The sequence below is a fragment of the Phymastichus coffea genome, unplaced genomic scaffold, assembly GCF_024137745.1.
Source record: "Phymastichus coffea isolate CEN01 unplaced genomic scaffold, Cenicafe_Pcof_1.1 PCOF00175, whole genome shotgun sequence".
In the NCBI taxonomy this organism is placed as follows: domain Eukaryota; kingdom Metazoa; phylum Arthropoda; class Insecta; order Hymenoptera; family Eulophidae; genus Phymastichus; species Phymastichus coffea.
Window position 1 is genome coordinate 178,744 of NW_026706986.1, and position 20,104 is coordinate 198,847.

Consider the following 20,104-nt stretch of genomic DNA (forward strand, 5'->3'; position numbering starts at 1 on the left):
AATAAGAAACGACTAAGTCAATTTTAAGCTCAGACAGTCTTCTTTAGAGTTTTTTTTCTTTCATGCTCCAGATGATTTTCTTCCTCTGTATGTGCTAATCCAAGGCACAATTAAAAATTGTTCCAGTATTCATTTCAAGCTCACGGCTAGATTATAACCATAGGATTAAGAATGAATCTATTCTATTAGCAATTTAGCTCTTCACTCATATTTTTGAGGTTTCTTTAATAACTTTATTAATTCGACCTACATTTTTGCAATAAAAAAACTGAAATCCCCGTTTTATCTAATTGAAAAATTAAGTTTCAAGCTCACAACGCAGTTTAAGAATTGGAAGGTTATTCTTTTGGGAATACTGATATTTTCCAAGCGAGAATGAGCAGTTGTATACTATCTTCGAGATTGTATTTCGAAACTGTAATAATAATACGTTACGTTTATACGCGAATCTTTATCGTTTGAATAAGACAATAAACCAAATCACATTGATTTGTTAGAGTTGTTTCAAACCGTTTATTGCATTTCAAACTTGAAATTATAAAACTTGGGGAGCATTTATCCAAAATATTTCATCACAGCTGCATTTTTGAATGTCAGAAACTTCTCCAGATCGGCCCTTTTTCCCGCGAGCATCTTCTAAATAATTCTCAAAAAAAAGTGATGGCGAGACGCTAATAAAAAATCAATCCACATTAACATCATCTTCATATTTTTCCATCGTTGTCCCTTCTAAACTAATTAATCGGAAATAGATATCTCCAGCAGTAGCAAAAATGCTTGGTGCTGAATACATATTGTTTATAAACATGTGCCCGCAAAATGCAAGATCAACTAAGACAAAAAATTTTCATCATGTTGCAATTAGAAAGGTTTTCTTTTCTAGCGGAATAATCATTTGAAAATACATGAAATTGCATATTCGTACTTATTTTTTCTATACGTATGTCCACCGGAGATGAGTAAAGGAATAGAGCTACTTGCCGCACTAAAGGTCAAGGAGTTACGGAATAACCAACGTGCCCGAGAGAGAAAGAGAGAAAGGAATGCCTTTTCGTAAAGCTTGCAAGTCATTAATTCAAAAGGTCATCGCGTTGGAAAATAGCCGCTCGGAGACATATACGCAAATTAGGTGCGAAAGACGATCGCATTCTCGCTGAGAGTTATCTCTCGCCGTGTCACAATCCGTTGTTAAGCTCTCTGTTACGTAGTTGAAATGGAAATGGAAACCATGTCAACAATTTTGAATGCAGTTGTTATGTGATTGTGATTTTATTACCAGGGGGAAATAGTTTGCGATTTTTTTATTGATGAATTCACTGTTACTTTCCGAGATGGTGCAAAAAATGTAATTTTCCTTCTCTGATGCGATATAGTTAGATTTCACGTGAAGTGTTACCTCATTTGATTTCATTCTGTAGCTTACACCCGCGGGGAAAAAGACAAATTTATCAATACAAACTATTTCTAAAAATTCTCGTTTTTGCCATGCTACTGCATAATTTTATTAATGAAGCACCGATTTCCAAAACCTCTCAAACTCCAACAATATATATGCTCCGTGGTCAGTCGTCCTTCGATTACCATATTACTAATCAGTTACGCAGAGGAGTAGATGAACAATAAATGATGATGACACCTTTCAATCCTTTTCACACGTCCACCGACTACCTTTAAGCATTTATCATCTTGGTGAATGCTCGCGAATAAACGACACGCAGCTTCACGTTTAATTGTCTTGTAAAAACCGAAAATTTTCATAGCGTAATTTTTTTTTTTAATAACAAAAAGTGTGGATTTATTCAATTAATATGGACACACACTTGAAACTCTCCGTAGACGTCAGCCGGCGAAATCGAATTATTATTTCGGAAAATCGAGTTCGCGTGTAAAGCGAGCTACCAGCTGCCTTTGAAAAATTGGCTTCTGGATTTGATTTTACCAATCGTACTTTCACAATCTTGTCTAGAGTCGACGAGACTTGCGAATTTCGTTATCGTTAAAATTACATTTGTAACGCCACAACACGATTTTGCTATAAATTTTTAAATACTATTGTACAACCTAGGTATAATATTTACAAAACTGCGTTTATTCTATATTCAATACATAAGCTACGAGCTATATCCTCGATACTTACGAATACTCATGCAGCAGCATTGTAATTTCTTTTTCCAGCAAGGTCGTAAACATTGGACACGAGTAACAAAAAAAAATAAAATTAAAAATACATTGGAACTGACTACTTACATGTACATCGTAAATTTGCGTCAACAAGATAAAAACACACGTAGAGTTAAAAGCCATGACATGCCTAAATAATTTATATTCTACGTGCTTTACATGTGCAAACAACTTGATAATCATTAAAGGCATCCCTGCAGGAAAATCGTCATATCGCCCGTATCTGAGATCTCCGAAGTCCGCAAAACTCGGAGAGATGACTAAACATATATGAATGTGCACAAGTTATAAGCCCGCGTAGCTTAAATATGCACCTAAAGCGTGGACGACCTGGATCGTATAACATGTTCATTGGCCCGTGAGGGCACGAATGTTATTTGTCGTCTCCCTACCCGTCACTCAACTAGAGATAGACCTTAAGTGCTCAACGCGTTCGCGCTTCTAAGACTGTTCTTCAATTTCGCAAGAAATGCCCTCGATATTCCTTTATTAATTCTACGGAGCTTTCATCGAGTTTGAGATGCGTGATTTCGAGCAATACGATATCAAATGATGTTTATCAAGAAACGCATTGAAGAGATAAACGTTGCCATTGGTACGCTCCACAATTCGATGGAATGCTTCATTTACCCGTGCAGCAGCTTCTCGAAAAGGGCGTCAATCAATCGCAGTAATACAAGCGTTTCGAGCTTAAATGCGCGACCGCAAGACTTTCGCTGGCGGTCTAAAAGGAATGAAACTAGTTATATATTTGTTGACCTTTCTCGCTTGAATTTACTGAAATATATCTACTCCCTCCTCACGTCTGCTCGCGCGTCCATTAAATTCATCTTTATGCTAAACACAAGGTCATTATTTTAATCGTAATAACGAGAATGATATGACGCTTTTTTATAGTACACTCGTTATACACGCCAAAACTCGTAACTTGATCGGCGGAGAATTCAGCTGATCTTTTTGTTGTCTTAGCAGCAAATTTCCATGACTACATCTTGGAGATTATTAAAAAACAATCAATATTCTCACTTTTGAGTAAAGTCCAATAAGAATGAAACAAGAGAGAAGCTCTTAACATCCATTTACGCATGTGTTTCAAGCAAAGGCAATCTTACAATGCAAATATCATATTCTGTATACTTTCAGCGTAAAGACAATTCGATGCACAAGGGACCAACTTTTCTTCCCATTAATGTATCTCTAAGTACTTTCCGTCTCGAGAATACAAAGTTGCTTCTCCGTTTACACGTAGACATGGAACTTAAGTCGATTACATCAACGGTTCATCGGCGTATTGCTATCTTCTTTCCCAAATCACAGTACAATCGAAGAGGAGCTAATTAACCGCAACGCAAAGCTTCGGCAAATCGAATAAACGGATAAATGGATTAAGCATTGTTTGTTGGGCTCAGTCCTTTTCGCCCATTATCCGTCGGGCGCGCACTGCATTAGATTCGCGGACCTGATCCATTTCGCAAGGGATCGAGGCCACCTGATTGAGAGGTGACTGGCGGAACGTGGTGCTGTCAATGTAGTCGTTAGCTTGTGACGTCAATGAAAGTGCATGTTTGGCAATGATTTATACTCCTCGTCATTTTGCGATATAAGGGAACGCGTAGACGTTTATTGTTATACAAAATTTTCAGATGACCCTAGATGCGATATAGGAAAAGGCGAAGAGACAAGTCATTTCAACATGAACAACATTTAACCACTGATTGTCATTTCAAAATAATCGTTTTGAATTCGTAAAGTTTGATGTAATTTTATTCGATAAAAATGAGGCATTTCGCTTCCCGCGTCGACCGCCATTATCGCACACGTCACAGAACGAAACATAGTGTTGGCGAGCAATGTTAATTATCCGCTATTAATCAAATATAGTGGAAATTAACGTAGCGTCGAAATAGGACATGACCGCGCGTAAGGACCCTATTAACGCTGTGTTCTATACAACGACGCATCACGCCTCCTTTGTACGCGATGCCGCCGCAACCGCTTCTTTATTCGATTTGCTTGGGCTGACAGTATATACTGCCGTTAATTAATTGTCACTCGCGTGTCGTTCTTACTGAAAAAGATGAAAGTCCTACAATTAAAAGTGCCACTCGAGTCGTAGTTTATCGTCGTGTCCGCGTCGCGGCAAATGAATGTAAAGTTCCAAAGCTATTTACTCGAAGGCCATCCATTTTTTATGCGATCCCCATAGTCAATATCCGAAAGAGAGTCGCTGTTTCAAGCGAAAAAAGAACTAATGGATACCTTCTGTCATTCCTTTTGCGATAAATCAATGAACTCTGAGAGAGGGTGTCGCCGCGCACTAGTTGTGAGTTTATTGCACAGCTAGAGTTAATGCACTCTCCGCTGCTCCAAGTACTCGCGTTGTTATACGTTCTGAAGGAGCACTACGACTAAATAAAGAAAAGCTTTTTTCGCGTCGTAATTAATATTCACTTGAGAGACTTTGTCGTGAAGGTAACAAGATTGGCGACACGCGAATGATGCTCGCTGAGGAGAGAGGAACGGGGAGTGACACTTTGACTGCCACGCCTTTCCGATTAACGTGCTTCTAATTGTCGTCTCCGTCACATCGATTGGCATTTTATTTCTCTTCAGGTAGCTGCTAACATCCGACAAAAAGTGGTTAACTGCTACTTCGACGTTCGATTTTATCACGACGCAGCGGCTAAGGTTGAGCGAATATGATTTATCCAAGAGCACACGCCCAGTGTAACTCGTAGATCTCTGTTCGTTTACTTGCCGCAAGACGCCCGGACAGCAGCCTCAAAACGACCACTATAAAAAGCAACGTTACGACGCGTATAAAAAAAGAGAATCGCCTTGTGTCAGCACCTTCTTACTATACGCCTGTGTAATAAATTACAGGTCAATAAAAGTGCGCAAGTCGCGTTCTCTCCTCTCATGCATCTTTTATAAAGAACCGCGACAGCAAGTAATCGTCTACTCTCTCGAATCTGCGCAAATGCATATACGTATACATGACGCGCGGCGAAAGAAGGAGAGAAAAAAAAGTCAGGAGGGAACGCCTAATTAACGCGAGAGGGAAAGGTCATGAATGCATTACGAGCAGCGTATGTATGCGCTGCCGTGAGTGAGAGCTTCTTCGACCAAGCTATGCGATGAAAAAATATTGCGGTGACATTGATTCTTATTGCCGGGAGGTTTTCTTTTTCGGAAAGTAAGCGAGATTTATTATGTGAATATTTTGCAGCGCAGCGGTAACCGACTCTTTCGCGAGAGCATGGGAAAGTACTTTATCCCAAAAAAAAGTTCATACTCTCGTGATGAATCGTAATGGTCCGATCAATTCCTTAATCTGATAATAAAAGCGTCGATTGTACAAGAGAAAAGAGGCGGCAAGTTCGAAAGAAACTTGAAGATGACATCGCCTTTCATTAGAAAGCGCGCTCATCTAAGTTAAGTAGTGCAAAAATGTTCGCAAAGAAAGATTTATTCGCAGTTGTATCAGAGAAAAATAAGAAGTGATCTCGTGAAGAAGCATTTTTCTGTATGGTATTCCAGAACAAATTTGTCACTTTTACGCACAAAGGCTTGCGAAACTATGTGTCCTGAGTTGAATAAAATTTCACAGTTGATCTGATTTTCTCGTACAACGCTCGAAATAATAGTTACACTTTACAACTGGCCCTCTCTTAATTTTCGTTTCTCTGTGCATGCCGGAATAGCTAATCAGAGAGCCTCTCGGTAAACTCCCGCACGGCCTTCGAAAAAGGAAAACCATTAGCTTTATTAGATTGTACAGTGAGAGCAGCAGCTCCAATTTCCTCCGACACGATCCATGTCTTCTAGAGAGACTTATTTTGGTTTTTAATCACTGTACAATTGCGGAATATTGCACACATTTGTTGATTATAACTAATTCACATTTCGTTTATTAGCTCCTTCGCCAAGTTTTTAGTAAACCAGAGTAAATTCCGTCTAGTTAATTGTGATTTTACTACTGGCAATTTGGAATATTCTTTTAATTACGATATAATCAATTAGTTTGTTAGTAACCAACAGCTTGGAATTTCAGAATGACAATAGTAAATAGAAGCGATCATTAGATTTCTTTGTCCAGGCAAAAGAAATTAAAAAAAACATGTAACCTTAAAGAACCAACCAACATCCAGTTCCTCATTAAAATTTTAGGGACCGTAGCGAAGGAAACTCTGCAAGAACAATCGTGGAGAGGGCCCCAAGCACCGCGAATGTACCGTTAAGCAATCAGGTCAACAACTGCGGTGGCTTAAACTCCGAATATAGTATTAAGAAGTTTCGGACAGGAGATAGAACTTGAGGCAAAAAAGTGTAGTTCGAAATCCCAAGTCTATTTGAATGACGAATGCCGCAGGAACGAAAGAACGTCTTTTGCTCCAAGATACAAGTTTCGAATGATTACGTATTGATTATTTTTAACGACATAGCGCATGAAATGAAAATGTACTTGACGCAACTTTTAGCAAATGAATCGAATCGAGGCATTCTTTTCTTCTTGAAAAATATCTTTTATCGAAGTGGAACTGGATAAAGCAGATTAATCGTAAATTTATTACTGCTTCTGCTCGACCTACATCGATTCTCGTTAATTTGACATTTTAAGCTCTGCATCCAACGAAATTATACTCTCAGTCCTTCCATTTTACACTTGTGTTTTATAACTGATAAAATAGTAGGAATTCACTTTTCTCTTCTGCCTCTCCGAGAGAATCTAATCAGCGTCTCCCACTTGATAGTTTTAGCTGCTGACTAATCATTCTTTTTCACGAGAAAACTATGTAAAATCCAGGATCCCTTGGTTCGTAGTCCCTCGCGTGCAATATAGCCGTAGTTACCTTCCACGTTGGAATTACCGTCATTCTCCCACTTTCATGGCTACATATTCTCTGATCGCGATCATTCGCCGCTGTTCCTTGAAATTTCAGCTGACTGTCCACTCCCTCCCACTCTTCGCGTGATAACCCGACTTGAGTGGATTGAGCTTTGGATTTTATTGTCTAGATATTTATGTTTTTTTCGGATGGACTTTTTTTCTTCCTTACCTAAAGCCACTGTTTTAATCTAATCTATTTATTATCTTGAGTTCTAAGTGACCTTTTTTCCTGAATAAGCCTTCATGATCCCTCTTTTAATACTCAATAGAGAGATCTATTTCATTAAGACAAAAGTATCCTAAACCACTCGTAAAAATTTATTAAATCCATAAATACAAACCGAACGGAAAAAGTGAAAAAGAAATAAAATAAAGAAGCGGATCAGAACAGCAACATCAATCGTAACTGAATTCCGACAATCATTGTAAAATGATCATCAATATCACTGAAATTCCCAAAACCTTATCAAGGCACAGGTGTTCCAATAAAAAACAATTCCTATCAAAGGTAGCGCTGATCTTCCTCCTGCTCCATTGAAATTGGTAGGCTAAGAGACTTATCGCGTCGGAATATGAAAAAAATGTTCCACCAAGCCAACGATTAATGGCCCCCAAGGAACACAATAACTGACTTTTCGTTAAGAGAGCTTTACGTCCCCCAGTACAGTGAAAGTCTTTGCACATGGTTACGTGTCTTTTAAGCGGATTCAACTGACAATGATCAGTAGGTTACTTTTTTTAACTGGGTTCGGTTGGGTTTCTGATTTCACGGTGCAATGACTTACAGAGATTCGCTGCTATCGTTCGGAGAACCCGGTATTTTCACACGACATTCATATTTTGAAATCCATGTAGTCTGACATAATCTTGAGTCGTTCTACTTGATCATTTATTCCTACGTCGCTGCTATTCATTTCATTCTATATTTTTATGCTCTAGTAAATTTTAATATCCCATGGATAGAAAAAAAATTTCCCTTCCCGATAAGAATCAAATCTAAAATTCCCAGGTGCGGTTGTAAAGAAAAATTCATTTCAACAGCTTACCGACATTCGCAAAGCGCACCATGCTCGCGCACTTCTTCATCCACAGTCGAGTTTACTACTGTCGATGATGGATTCCCGAAGTTTACGCGACGAAAGCCTCGGGACACGCCTTTCGGAGAGACTTATTGCCAAAGGAATGGAAAAGGTGGAGGATGGATATTCGGGTCGAGATTTACACATGAACAGTTTGACCTTGTTTTTCGTTTTAAACTCTCTTCTATGGTTGCCAGAGAAGATGTCAGTTAAGATTTTTGCGACCGAAATGTCATTGTTTTAAATTTTATCATCTTTGACTAAACTGCAATTGCGCTGTTTGCTAATTATCCGTAGTACAAATGAAAGCATGCTATCACGATAAGCATATTTATATGCACCATTCGCTAAAACATCACATTTCCTTTGTAATCACACGCAAACCACTTCACCACTTTAACGTAAAGTTTTCTAACGCATATCGTAACTACCTCGTGCGCGGGGACTCATAAATATTCATAAATACAATAGCACATGATTCTGCCTACCCGTATTACTTATTATCATCATTTCTTTCTGTTTCTTTCAATCACGAAATCAACGAGATCATCGTTTTTCTACACATAAGTCTCTGCTACTTGTACTCTTTCGAGAGTGATACAAAACGTTTGCCAGAGATATAGGATTAGAATGGACTGTATCAGTGGCTATTAAGCTCTCGATTTGGCGAATAATAGAACCGCTAATTGGCTATAGACTCTCGATTAACATATTACCCTCCAGCGTTGCGCAGTCGTCGGCGTGTCCTTCCAATGCACAATTTCAATATCCTCCCTGCGATTTGCGCCGCGGAAATGAACATTGCAATATGGCACTATAAATGTTAGTAATGAAACGATAGATTTCACAGTTTTTTATATTCTATAATCGGAATATTGTTAAAAGATGTTTGCGTTATGCAGATATCAGAAAATTAGCGATGATTTTTCATTTAACAGTTCTTGGTTGAATAATTTGCTTTCGACTTACTGATGAATAATTATTTGATTACGTATGGCGCGGAGGGAATTCATATTATTTCCGCGCAATAAATGCGTTTATGACGCTACATGTTTGATAAATTATAATGTGCGGCATAACACTTTACAGTGATGGATTATTAGTCAAAAAATATTCGATTCAACAAGTCTCGTTACTTCGTTTGTGAAAAATATGGAGTAAATTTTAACCAAATAAGAAACAAACCAAAAAACATTTTCCTTTCCTTGTAGAGGGAGCTTTGTTTTGATGTAAAAATTTTTGTACTGAAAATCACTTTAAAAGTTTGTTTAAAGTTATCAGAGGTCTAAAAATTCAATTTTCACAAAATGTTTGTATGTGTGCATGTGTATGCGCGCGCGCACGTGTGTGTGTGTATGTATGTGTGTGATATGTACGTATGGCATTATTGTCAATAACAACGTTCTACATGGTAAACCTTCTTGCATAAAAACTTTTTAGACATGTTTTTACCACGTAAAGGGTGAAAAAAAAAAGATTCATTCAAATCTATCTAGTAATAGTAGTTCGGTAAAAAATCAAAATTATGCGATTTAGTAAAATTATGAAAGTTGGTTTTTTAATTATTTTTGGTAATATAGGGTCCTCTAAACAGCCACAACTTTTAACTGAAATCGATTTTTCGGTTATACATGGTTTCATAATAATAGCTTTAAAATGAGTCCTTACGCAACAATTTGATTATATCTAACCTGAGCTATCGCAAAGTAAATGTGTTTTCTGTTTATGAAATAATAAAGCATTTTTCAACAAAAAGAGCCATAACTTTTCACTCAAACCAAATTTTTTATTATTTGACAATTTCATTTAAAATTGATAATAACAGCATTAAAATAAGACCTTGCACAAAGAATTTGACGATATGTGTAGCCTAAGTTATCGCAATTTCAAACATAAAAAAATATCAGTGTCCTTATTTTTTCTTATTTTATTTATTTTTTTTTTTTTTTCACGTTTAAATTTATAGTAAATTAGTACAGTTCATTATGGACACACAAATGAAACGATATGTTATCAAAAATATGAATTAAATAAACGACATATCTTGGTTAATTATTAATAAAACAAAATAATACAACTTGAAATTAGAATATTATAGATGGAATGAAATAGAATGGAATAAGATTAGGAAAAGGATAAAGAATAATACCGATAAAAATCTACGTAAAAAAGTGATATGAAATAAATTAAATAAATAAATTATTTGAAATAAAATTCATAAATAGAGTATGAATGTAAAAAAATATTCATGAAAATAAAAAAAATTAGAAATTAAATATGTTAACGGGGAATCTAACTGCCGATGAGTTGGCAGCGTTTTTTTTTCATGTTATATGTTTCGCTGTATGCATTTTTATATAATTTTACCGCAGCTGCGAAAGATCGCATAAAAATAATTTATCGGGTGGCACTGGACACTACGTTAAAAAAAAGAAAATGAAAATAGGAGCAAGCCACGAGTTAAAAGTGCAAGAAAAAAAGAAAATAAAAGGTGCGCCCTCATTACAGCCTGAATTTTTCACGATTTAAATAAAGCAGCTGTTGCAACCCAGTTTTTTCGACTTTAGAAAGCCCAAGGAGTTTCTCTCTAAAAAGAGCAGCTTTTGTGCATTCACGAGCGCACTTTGTTCATTGCGCGATATACACATTAACTGACTTCGGCACAGGACAATTGCAACCGCTAATTTCACGTGTGAAATTATTGATAATACCAAGGTATCCGCAATAATGAGAAGAGTTGTTGTTTGAACTTAACTAGCCGTACTTTCACGAAGGAGGAAACATTTTTTCACGGCCCTAATTATTTTCTTCGACTTTCCCTTTCGTCCATGTGTATGTTCCTTCCTTGTGTTGTACATTTGAGCAAGTCACATTTATATGAATCTCGAGATAAAAAGAGGGGTAGGTGAGAATTGTGTCCGCGTAGACGTTGTGGTAATAACAAGTGCAGATCTTGACTCACATATTAATCTGATATTTATTGCGATTTATCTGCGTTTCAACATATTTTTCGCGTAAAAAACTTGCACTTAAATAGATACAACAACAAACTCTCAAACAGTCCTAAAATATTGACGGAACAAAGGGAAAGTTTCTGTATTTATATCCAATACACAACCCGTTATGTATCTAAGCTCCAAACTAGCTCACGCGGTCTTTGATGAATGCACAGAGATTCTTGTATTCGACTTTTCATCTCTCCAGTGTGCCAAGTTCACCTTTACTCGGTATATCTCGTCGTCATTAGCTTAAAGACTTTCCGCTCGCATCATGATCGAGCCTCATCTTTGCCCTCATCTTCAAACTTCCGCGCACCCAAGAATGAACTTGCGAGACCAAAAAGTTTCGAGATGAAGATTCGTAGATTAGATGTATTGAGACCTTGAACGTCAGTTTGGAAATCAAAGAATAGAATCAGACCAAAAAAAATTCGAAATGACAAGGTAAGCTTAAAAATGATCGTTACCTTTGTGGCTGGCCATGCGATGCAATGATGATATAAAACACTTGAATCGAAAATAATGAACATTGTCTTCCGCGTGAAACAGACAAAAGGTATTAGATAAAAAGGTGGCTAAAAAGTAAAAACTTGAATTACTAGCAGTTTCCGTCACTTTTTTCTGAAAAAAATAGTCACCACGACGCAAATCAAGTTATATCGAGAAAAAAGAGAAACGTGATAGTACGACGTCTGCCCTCTGGCCGCAGAAAAGCGACAAAGTCTTCAATTTTCAATAAATTGATTCTCTCCTGGTTTGAAAAAATATATAGAACCACAGCCCTCAGCTAGTGATGGAGTGTTGGAATCCGGGCATTACCAAGTGAAAAATATATTGCGGCATTCCTGGGAAGAGAATCCCGCGCGATATTATCGATTTTACGATGAAAATTAATTTTATTAGGAGGAATTTAATTATCAGCGCGCGTATAGGTGTGCGTAAACTTACACGACTTGAAAATATCGTCGTATACGACATTTTAATAGGCTAATGCTGCTTCACCGTGGTTAAGTCCGCGCGTTGGGCAACTTTGAGCATAATTTTTGAACGGCCGTTGAGTAAATCATATACAAATCCACACTCGCAGCTTTATGTGATCTTATTATCAAGCTCTGTTAAAATCCACGAATTTATGGTAGTTATAACAGCGTGCAACATAATATTGCTTGGAGCATCCGCGTAGCACGTAACTTTATGATACGCGCGAGAGGGAAAATCAATCAATCGTAGATTTCGCACACATTCGCCACGCTGTTTCGTATGTGTATCATAATTAAGCTATCAAATTTGAAATTTGAAGAATTCACTTCGGTAGACGATTTATTTCCAATATGACGCGTGCTCGCCAAGCTCTGAGTCGTTATCGTGAGCGAGCGAGTTATCCATTACAATTTCATTATCGAACATCTCTATTTCTCTCTCGGAGCCATTTATCGGAAAATCATTTGTCAAAAATTATTAAAATACCTTACTTGGCAGATACATTATTTTGAAAGCATTTTTCCTTGCGTGAAACCAATTATCAAACTATATTTCGAACGAAAAACAACGCAGACGCAAGAGCTGATAGTCATTTCCAAGGTTTCCTTTGGTAAGCTAAGCGTAATTTTCCAGAAGAATCGCATCGCAGCTGGCGCATGAGCGAACGTATTAATGCTCCATCGTCCGCGTGACTGCGTTCATTTGACGAAATAATTGCCGTCACCGTCCTCTCTCTCTCTCTCTCTCTCTCTCTCTCTCTCTCTCTAGAAGCGACGTACGTTTACCTTTTTTTCTTTCTTCAATCCAACCGAGTTGACATGACGTTTACCTTAAACGTATTGTGTAATTGCACGGAAAAAATAAATAACGACAGTCGACGCTTTTTATCGAGACAGTTTCTTTTTTCAAAATGGTTAAACTTTTTTTCGTGAAAATTGAAATTATGTATGTTAGGGGTCATGTTCATTAATTTTTTCGTCGTGTTTAAAAACAATTTAAATGTCAAATTTCTATAAAAATTCTTATACCTACTGTGGGTGTTTACTACATCTCATCTTCACGACGGTCTCTCTGAGTATTACGTTTTCGACGTAGCATTCATTAAAAGCAAAGAATCGTCTTTATTGACGAAAAAACTTAATTGATTAAAATATATTAACTTATATAAAGAAAAATGTACAACAATTCGAAGTAGGTATGACTTAGGCTCCAACTTACGATTAAATAACAGAAAGTAATAAGTTTTTTAATAGAAAATAAGCGTGATATTCCTAAAGCAACGGTCGCACACTAAAATAAAGGAATACGGCCCAAGAACAAAGTAGCACAATCGCGACGAAAATGCAATAATAATGGGAGGTAATCAAAGTTTCAAAACGCGGTGTTAAATCTTCAATTGGCTATTAAAAAGAATAGCATCAGCCTCGTGTATAACCACACATGCTAGATTCACTCGCATTTGCAATTTAACAGCACGCTCATTTCACTTTTATTAAAAGTTCGCGTGCGCTGAAATTATCCAGGAAAATATGCTTTCGTAAATGTTCTCTTTGCTCTTCTATTGACCACTAGACGACTTTGTCTTTGTGGTAAAGCTAACCCGATTTTCCGTCTTCGAGGGCACGAAATTTCCAGTTGGCTCGCGGCTCTTTTCTTTGCTACCAATTGCTTCGGAGCAATTTTGCGGCGACTGCTCGTTATTAGCAAGTTAAGAAACTGGACAACGAACATTTGAAAATAAAAAATGCACCGTGTTCATTTTACTTTGTGTATAGTATGAAAATTCATCGATCAATGTCGACGAGCAGAACAACAACGTAAATTTTACGATTCAACATGAAAATTCAGCGTAAAACTGCTCGTGAACTTACTACAAGATCGAAAGCACGCGCGCGCAAACACACACACACACACACACACAACTTTTGTAAAACTCTTCGAAACGATCAATCGTTTCCACCCACCGAAATAGCGTTTGATTTATATCCAGAAGCAAAAGCTTCCACCTGACTCCTTTCATTAATATCATTAACTTTCTTATATCACTTACCAACAACCATAGTAATCGACGCGTAACGTGAGACTCTACTAACCGAATGAATTGCAACACAAGTGTAATAGAAAGCAATGACAAAGAGAACTGTAATAGTAGTGTTTATTAGTGGAAACGAAAGGTTGTGAATAGACTCTTTAAATACTAGATTATGTATATTCTGGCCGGTAAACTATTGGTAAGTTCATAGCACGCGAGAACAACCAAGGCAAACACATGCTATGGGCTTGCCAATTTCCTGGTCGTGGTGCGTATACAATTTTTTGCCCAGCGGGGCTAATTAACATGTTACCGACCAAGCTGCGGCGGAGAAATGCTACTTTCTTGCCGCTGGATAAAAAAAATTGTATACGGTCAGGAAATTGGTAAGCTCATAGCACATGTTTGACAACCTTGGCTTCGCCTCTACTGTCAATCCTCACGTGCTACAGATTTACGAATATATCTCCAACGGTACGTAATCTACTATTGTCCTGCTTTTGTTGAATTATGAGATTGGGTCTTCACCTTCGGTTCACTCTGGCACAAATGCGAAGCTCCATTGCATTCTCGCACTAGTATTGAAATGTACTATTAATTATTTTAACTCTAAAATTTCGAGAGAGAAGTTCAATTGCTTCGATATTGGGAGTCACGTCGAGCGTCATCGGTCTCATTTAAAAAATAAGTCAATTACTTTTCGGAATTTTTCTGTAGTAGGAACATTTATTTATTATTAAATGGAAATTTTTCAGAAACCTTGTTAATGTTACACTGGTACATGCATGGGTTTTTGCATTGATCTAAATAATGTTATTAACTGAAGCTGTTCTTGCAAACGAACTAAATAGTTGCAATGTTTCTCTGGAAAGAGAACATTTGAAAAGAAAATCCATCGTCCCACATAACAGCTTTTAGTCTAAATATTAGTTTAGTTACAACGCCAACGTTAGAAACTCAAAAGGCACTTTAAAGCGTACAAGTAATAAAAAGCGATTGGAAATTCAATCAACTTAAAAGAACGTGTCACTTTTATTTCTTATGGTGCCTTTGGAGTATACAAAAAGTAGAATAAACATTTAAAAAAAGTCACATGACTAACTCAATATTTCCCTTTCTTACAGATCTCGAAGTTGGTGTCGCACAGAGACAGGCCGTTTCGATGCGAAAGAAATCCGGGAATGTTGGCGCGGGTAGGTCAGGGTGTAAACCTTGCTGTCGAGAGGTTTGTCACCGTAGCCGAAACAATTGCAGATGATAATTTGGATGTGAAAGCCGACATGTACGAAGCGTGCAAAGAAGCGAGGGTCGCTGGTGAGTTTTTTTTCTTCAATCGTTCAATCATTGCCTACGAAATCCAACCGGGGATACAAAGATTTCCCTTGTGTTCTACCTACTAATACATACTTATATTAACTTACTTCAATCGAACCGGATCAGTCTCACGTTTTTTGATTTATAGAAATTACGAAAATTTTTGATTTAAAGAAATTGGAGCGCTGGAAAATAACCGATATTTTGTATAAGAATTGTGCTTATTCTCTATGATCGTACATAATCGTTTTACTTTCCGCAGTTGTAGTATGCAGTAAAATTGAATTTTACATGCAGCTCCAATTTTCGTTTTTTCGTTAGTTTTTTTTCATTAAATATTTTCGTAAGTATAAAATAAAATATTTTGGCGAATAAATTTGATCTGCAGCGCAAGGAAGATGAAACTTTGTATACAAATTACTAAAATACGGAATAAATACATTTCATGTTATGTAATTGGTAAATGACATTCTAAAGTATTGAACGAAGTGAAAGTTATTATCGTCGCAAAATGTGTCATGAAGAAAAAAACGGAAAAGAACAAACGAAATTTTCTTTCGTGATAGATGACGTAATACTCATAAAAGATACAGCGGGACGCTATAGGTGACCTATTTCGCAGAAACAAAGCTTATACTTGCTCGCTCAGCGAGTTGCAAGCTTTGACAGCAGGATTGAGGGGAGTCGTTAGTTATTTATCGAGGAGCTAATTAAAAGATTTTTGTTGTAACCGAAAAAAATGTATCCGTCAACGCGCAACAGTAAAAACGAAAGTTTTAGAGCATAAATTCAGGTAGCTTACGAGTTTTTCCAGGAGAATTTATTCAAGACTTTATTTTACGTTCGAATAAACTATAGATGAATTTTTTATTTTTTTTCATAGTGACGTCATCAAAAAATGCTATAAGATTAGTCTCAGTAAAAGCAAAGATAACCACTCTCAATTCAGGTTGATAATTTTACATTAACACAAAAGGAAACCACCGGCCGAGAATCGAAGAAAGTAGTCTAATTGTAAGATCAACATAAAGCGATTTTTATAGTCAAAAATAAGGTATTAAAATGTTTTACAAATAAACACCTAAACTAATAAAAATATCGAAAAAATGGTTGAATGTTGTTATATTCTGAAAAACATTTGTAGAATGCAGAATATTTTTCTTTATTTGAAAAAGTCTTCTTTCACGTAATTCAATAAGCGAATTTCTGATTAAAAACGAAAATCCTTTCCGTTAAAAAAAAAAAAATTTAAGCAATTAAAATTTGCAGGCATCGTCAAATGTAAAAACTAGTATTTTCAATTGAACAAACAAAATCAACTGATAAATAAGGGTTTGTATTTCTTTGTGGTTTCTAAAACATTTGCTATAAATCTTCCGGTTACCCGCACCTTTACCTTTTTGACCTTGCAATTAATCTTAAAATAAAGACTTCTCTCCGCAAAAAATCTCTAAGCCATCTCAATCAAAAATAACGCAGCAAATCAAGAAAAATTCTCGCAGTTTCGGCAACCGCAATCACGAAAGATTCTTATAGACATGTAAATATATTCTCTTGCTTATGTACCTTTTCTTTTGGCAAATACTCGCCGTTCTCTTCGGACGAAAATTTCTTCCTCCGGGAATCTTTCGACGTAATCGACATGATTACCCAAGCGCGCCAAGAGAAAAATCCATAACGACAAGCGTGCGTGTAATACTTGAGAAAGAATTTTTATATAGCGCGAGAGATGGATAAGCTCTTAGAAAATCGAATTTTTCATGTGCTAACGCAAGCGAAAATTTATGATAAGCGCACTGTAAGTGTAAACAAGCTTTTTTTACGAGGGAAAACAGTGTATTTACCGTGATATGAAGGATAATTAGAAAAATGCGTACTCAATTGTTTTCTTGGAAAATATTGCGGAGCTGTTAATTAAACGCTGTGATCCCCTTGAGAGATTCTTGCACAAACGTAAGGATATATATCGATGTCATTTATTTCATTAACTAAGCGAAAATTTAAGGAGGAAAATAAAACATAACACGATTTTGACCTTCATTCACGATCGCTCTTCGACTCCGTCAATTCGTTTTGCCCGGTACTATCGCCTTTCTACTTAAATGATTTATTGGCAAGTTTTCGATTTCACCTAATTACCACGGGGCTGTCCTGCGCATGTCAGCAGGATTAAGCGCTAATCTCATTAAACAGTTGATGAGTTGTGAACAAATGATAATTCTGCTACTTTTTTTGGGCTTTCCAATTCGGTGACCGATGAATCGAATATCAGTTAAAACAAGTTTCATCAAAAAATTCTTTTTTCTTTCAAGATAGTTAATACCACTGATTACTTTATTTTTTACAGAGTAACTATTAAGTTCGATAATGCTTTGTGAATATCCGAGTTTCCATTTAATTGCTCAACTTTTTAATTTCCTTGTGCTCGATGAAACATATCAAGATCAGGAGCTTTTCATACGATAGATTAATGAAGCACAGCAACAATGCTAAAAGCTGCAATAAATTAGTGTCCTCCAAAATTTGAATACGAAAGTCAGCCATGATGGAACGCATATAGGCGATTCCTGGCGTGCATCACATAATCCCACCGGAGTTCCGCAAGCGAGGTGAAGATAGTGTGAGCACAAGTGGATTGTTTATTAGGTAACGTCACGTACACGAGTCGATAACGGCCTGCGCCTAATTAACCGCTGTAGTTCCATAACCTGTGACTAATAGTCGAAGTATTTTTGCCGAGAATCATCAAGTGGAGAGACAAGGAACACTTATCAATAGTTATAGTTTTGCTGACGAATCATCAATCTGATTAACGCAACGTCCGGCATAGGACAATAGAATTAACGCGCAAAAGAAAACAACGATTGTCACGTTTCTCCTGTCGGCCTCGCAAACCGTATTTACAAGAACTACATGGATTAGCAGAGTTACACCCTCGATCCCCAACGAGCGACTAGTTGGAATTTATAAACAGCCAGCCCAGCACGAGCTCTCGTGAAATGAACACTCAAACTATTTAAGCAAGTTCTTAATGTGATGCTAACTTGCAATTCTATCCGCGCTTGACTTTGTGGATTAAAGCCTACGATGGCGATTTGTAAAAGTCAACAACAAACAAAGTCAGCTTCAACGACGCATTGACCGAAATGAAAAGATAAAATAAACCGCACATAAGCGATATAAATAAACTACACTTTAATTATAACTATAGCCATGGATAACAGTAATTCGACATATGCTCTATACATCATACACGATACTTACAATTATTTTAAAAGGAGGAATTCACAACTTGAGACTTTAATGAGGCTCTAGAAAATATTTCCGAAATACCGTGAGAGAGAAACAATTTAACAGTAACGGTGCTAACCGATTTGTCACCTTGGATGTGCATATGCGTTTCATTCGTTTCTACTTCACAATAAAAGATCTTTTTATTGTAAGAAAGGATTTACTCAGTCCGAACTAGATGGACTTTTCATTATGCATGTGGAAAAGTTACAATCGTCTCTTACTATTTAAAGTTCTAAAACTGTGCTTGAACTTTTGAAAACATGTTTCATTGGTATTAAATAAGAGATGTTTTATTGATCACGAAAAATCAAGCGTCGTCACAGAAAACATAGATGATTTGTGATGACAAACTAAACTAGAATTATCTTTCGGAGAATTTCGCAGCTTCAACGTGCAATGAAAACTTGTACCATTGAAAACTTCAACAATTTCAATTTGGAATCTCAAAACCCTAAAATGCGTTAATAAATTCACCTCCTTCTCAGCGGAATTCAATCAAGCAAACAAGTTTCGTACAATATTAAAAAGCGAGTTTGGAACTTTCAGCAAGATTCTCGAACCACTAAGCATTAAATACAATGAGGAATTGCAGCACTCCCGAAAATTCTCTAGATTTCATTCACGAAATTTCAGATAGAGCACGACAAAGCCGGAATTCAATCACTCGGATTCGGCTCTCATGGAAAAAAAAACTTCCGGACTCGCGATCAAAGAACCGCAGCAATTCGCTTTTCTTTCCAGTTCGAGCCACCTTTGTCACTGTAGTGGCAAAAAAAGCGAACCCACGTTAGAACTCCTACTAATCCTCCTTGTTCGCTCGGTTAATCTGAAAGGATTAATTTGCTCTCAACTGCACATGAAAAAAATAAACCCAAAACGTCTTCCCTTGCACTAAGTTTATTCACTTCTTACTATCAGTACTTTTATCTTTGTGCTTGGATCACATTGATGTCAACTTTTTGCCATTTAGCATTTCGTTTTTCATGCTGCGAGATATATTCGCATGTAAATGATCACGACGATATAATTGATCCAAGCTTTTTTAGTTTCTTTCAAAGGGCAATCGGGATATTGTGGGAAGTCTGCCAAAATAGCTTACAGTGAATAAGGAAACGATTGGATAATGTTTCAATTTATATTTAAGAGTATAACTTTGCATGGTGCGATCAAAGCCATTAAAGGAATTGTTTTAATCGAGCTTTCTTCTTTCCGTTAAGCTTCTACTGAGAATTTCAGCTAATATTAATTTGAAATTCAATGAAAGATCGATTTCATGAACATTTTTCATTAAGATTAAGAAATATATCGTAAGAGTGGAAAAAATCAGACAGAT

At 36.7% G+C, this 20,104-nt stretch overlaps 1 protein-coding gene across 3 annotated transcripts in view; it reads left to right on the top strand.

The window, feature by feature from the left end:
• LOC131673386 (alpha-catulin) overlaps positions 1-20,104 on the top strand; it is a 93,872-nt gene that overhangs the window by 51,667 nt on the left and 22,101 nt on the right. For all 3 annotated transcript variants that reach the window (XM_058951322.1, XM_058951321.1, XM_058951320.1), the window contains exon 2: positions 15,288-15,477. In XM_058951322.1, coding sequence (XP_058807305.1) covers positions 15,288-15,477 — 190 coding nt within the window. The remainder of the gene's footprint in view (positions 1-15,287; positions 15,478-20,104) is intronic.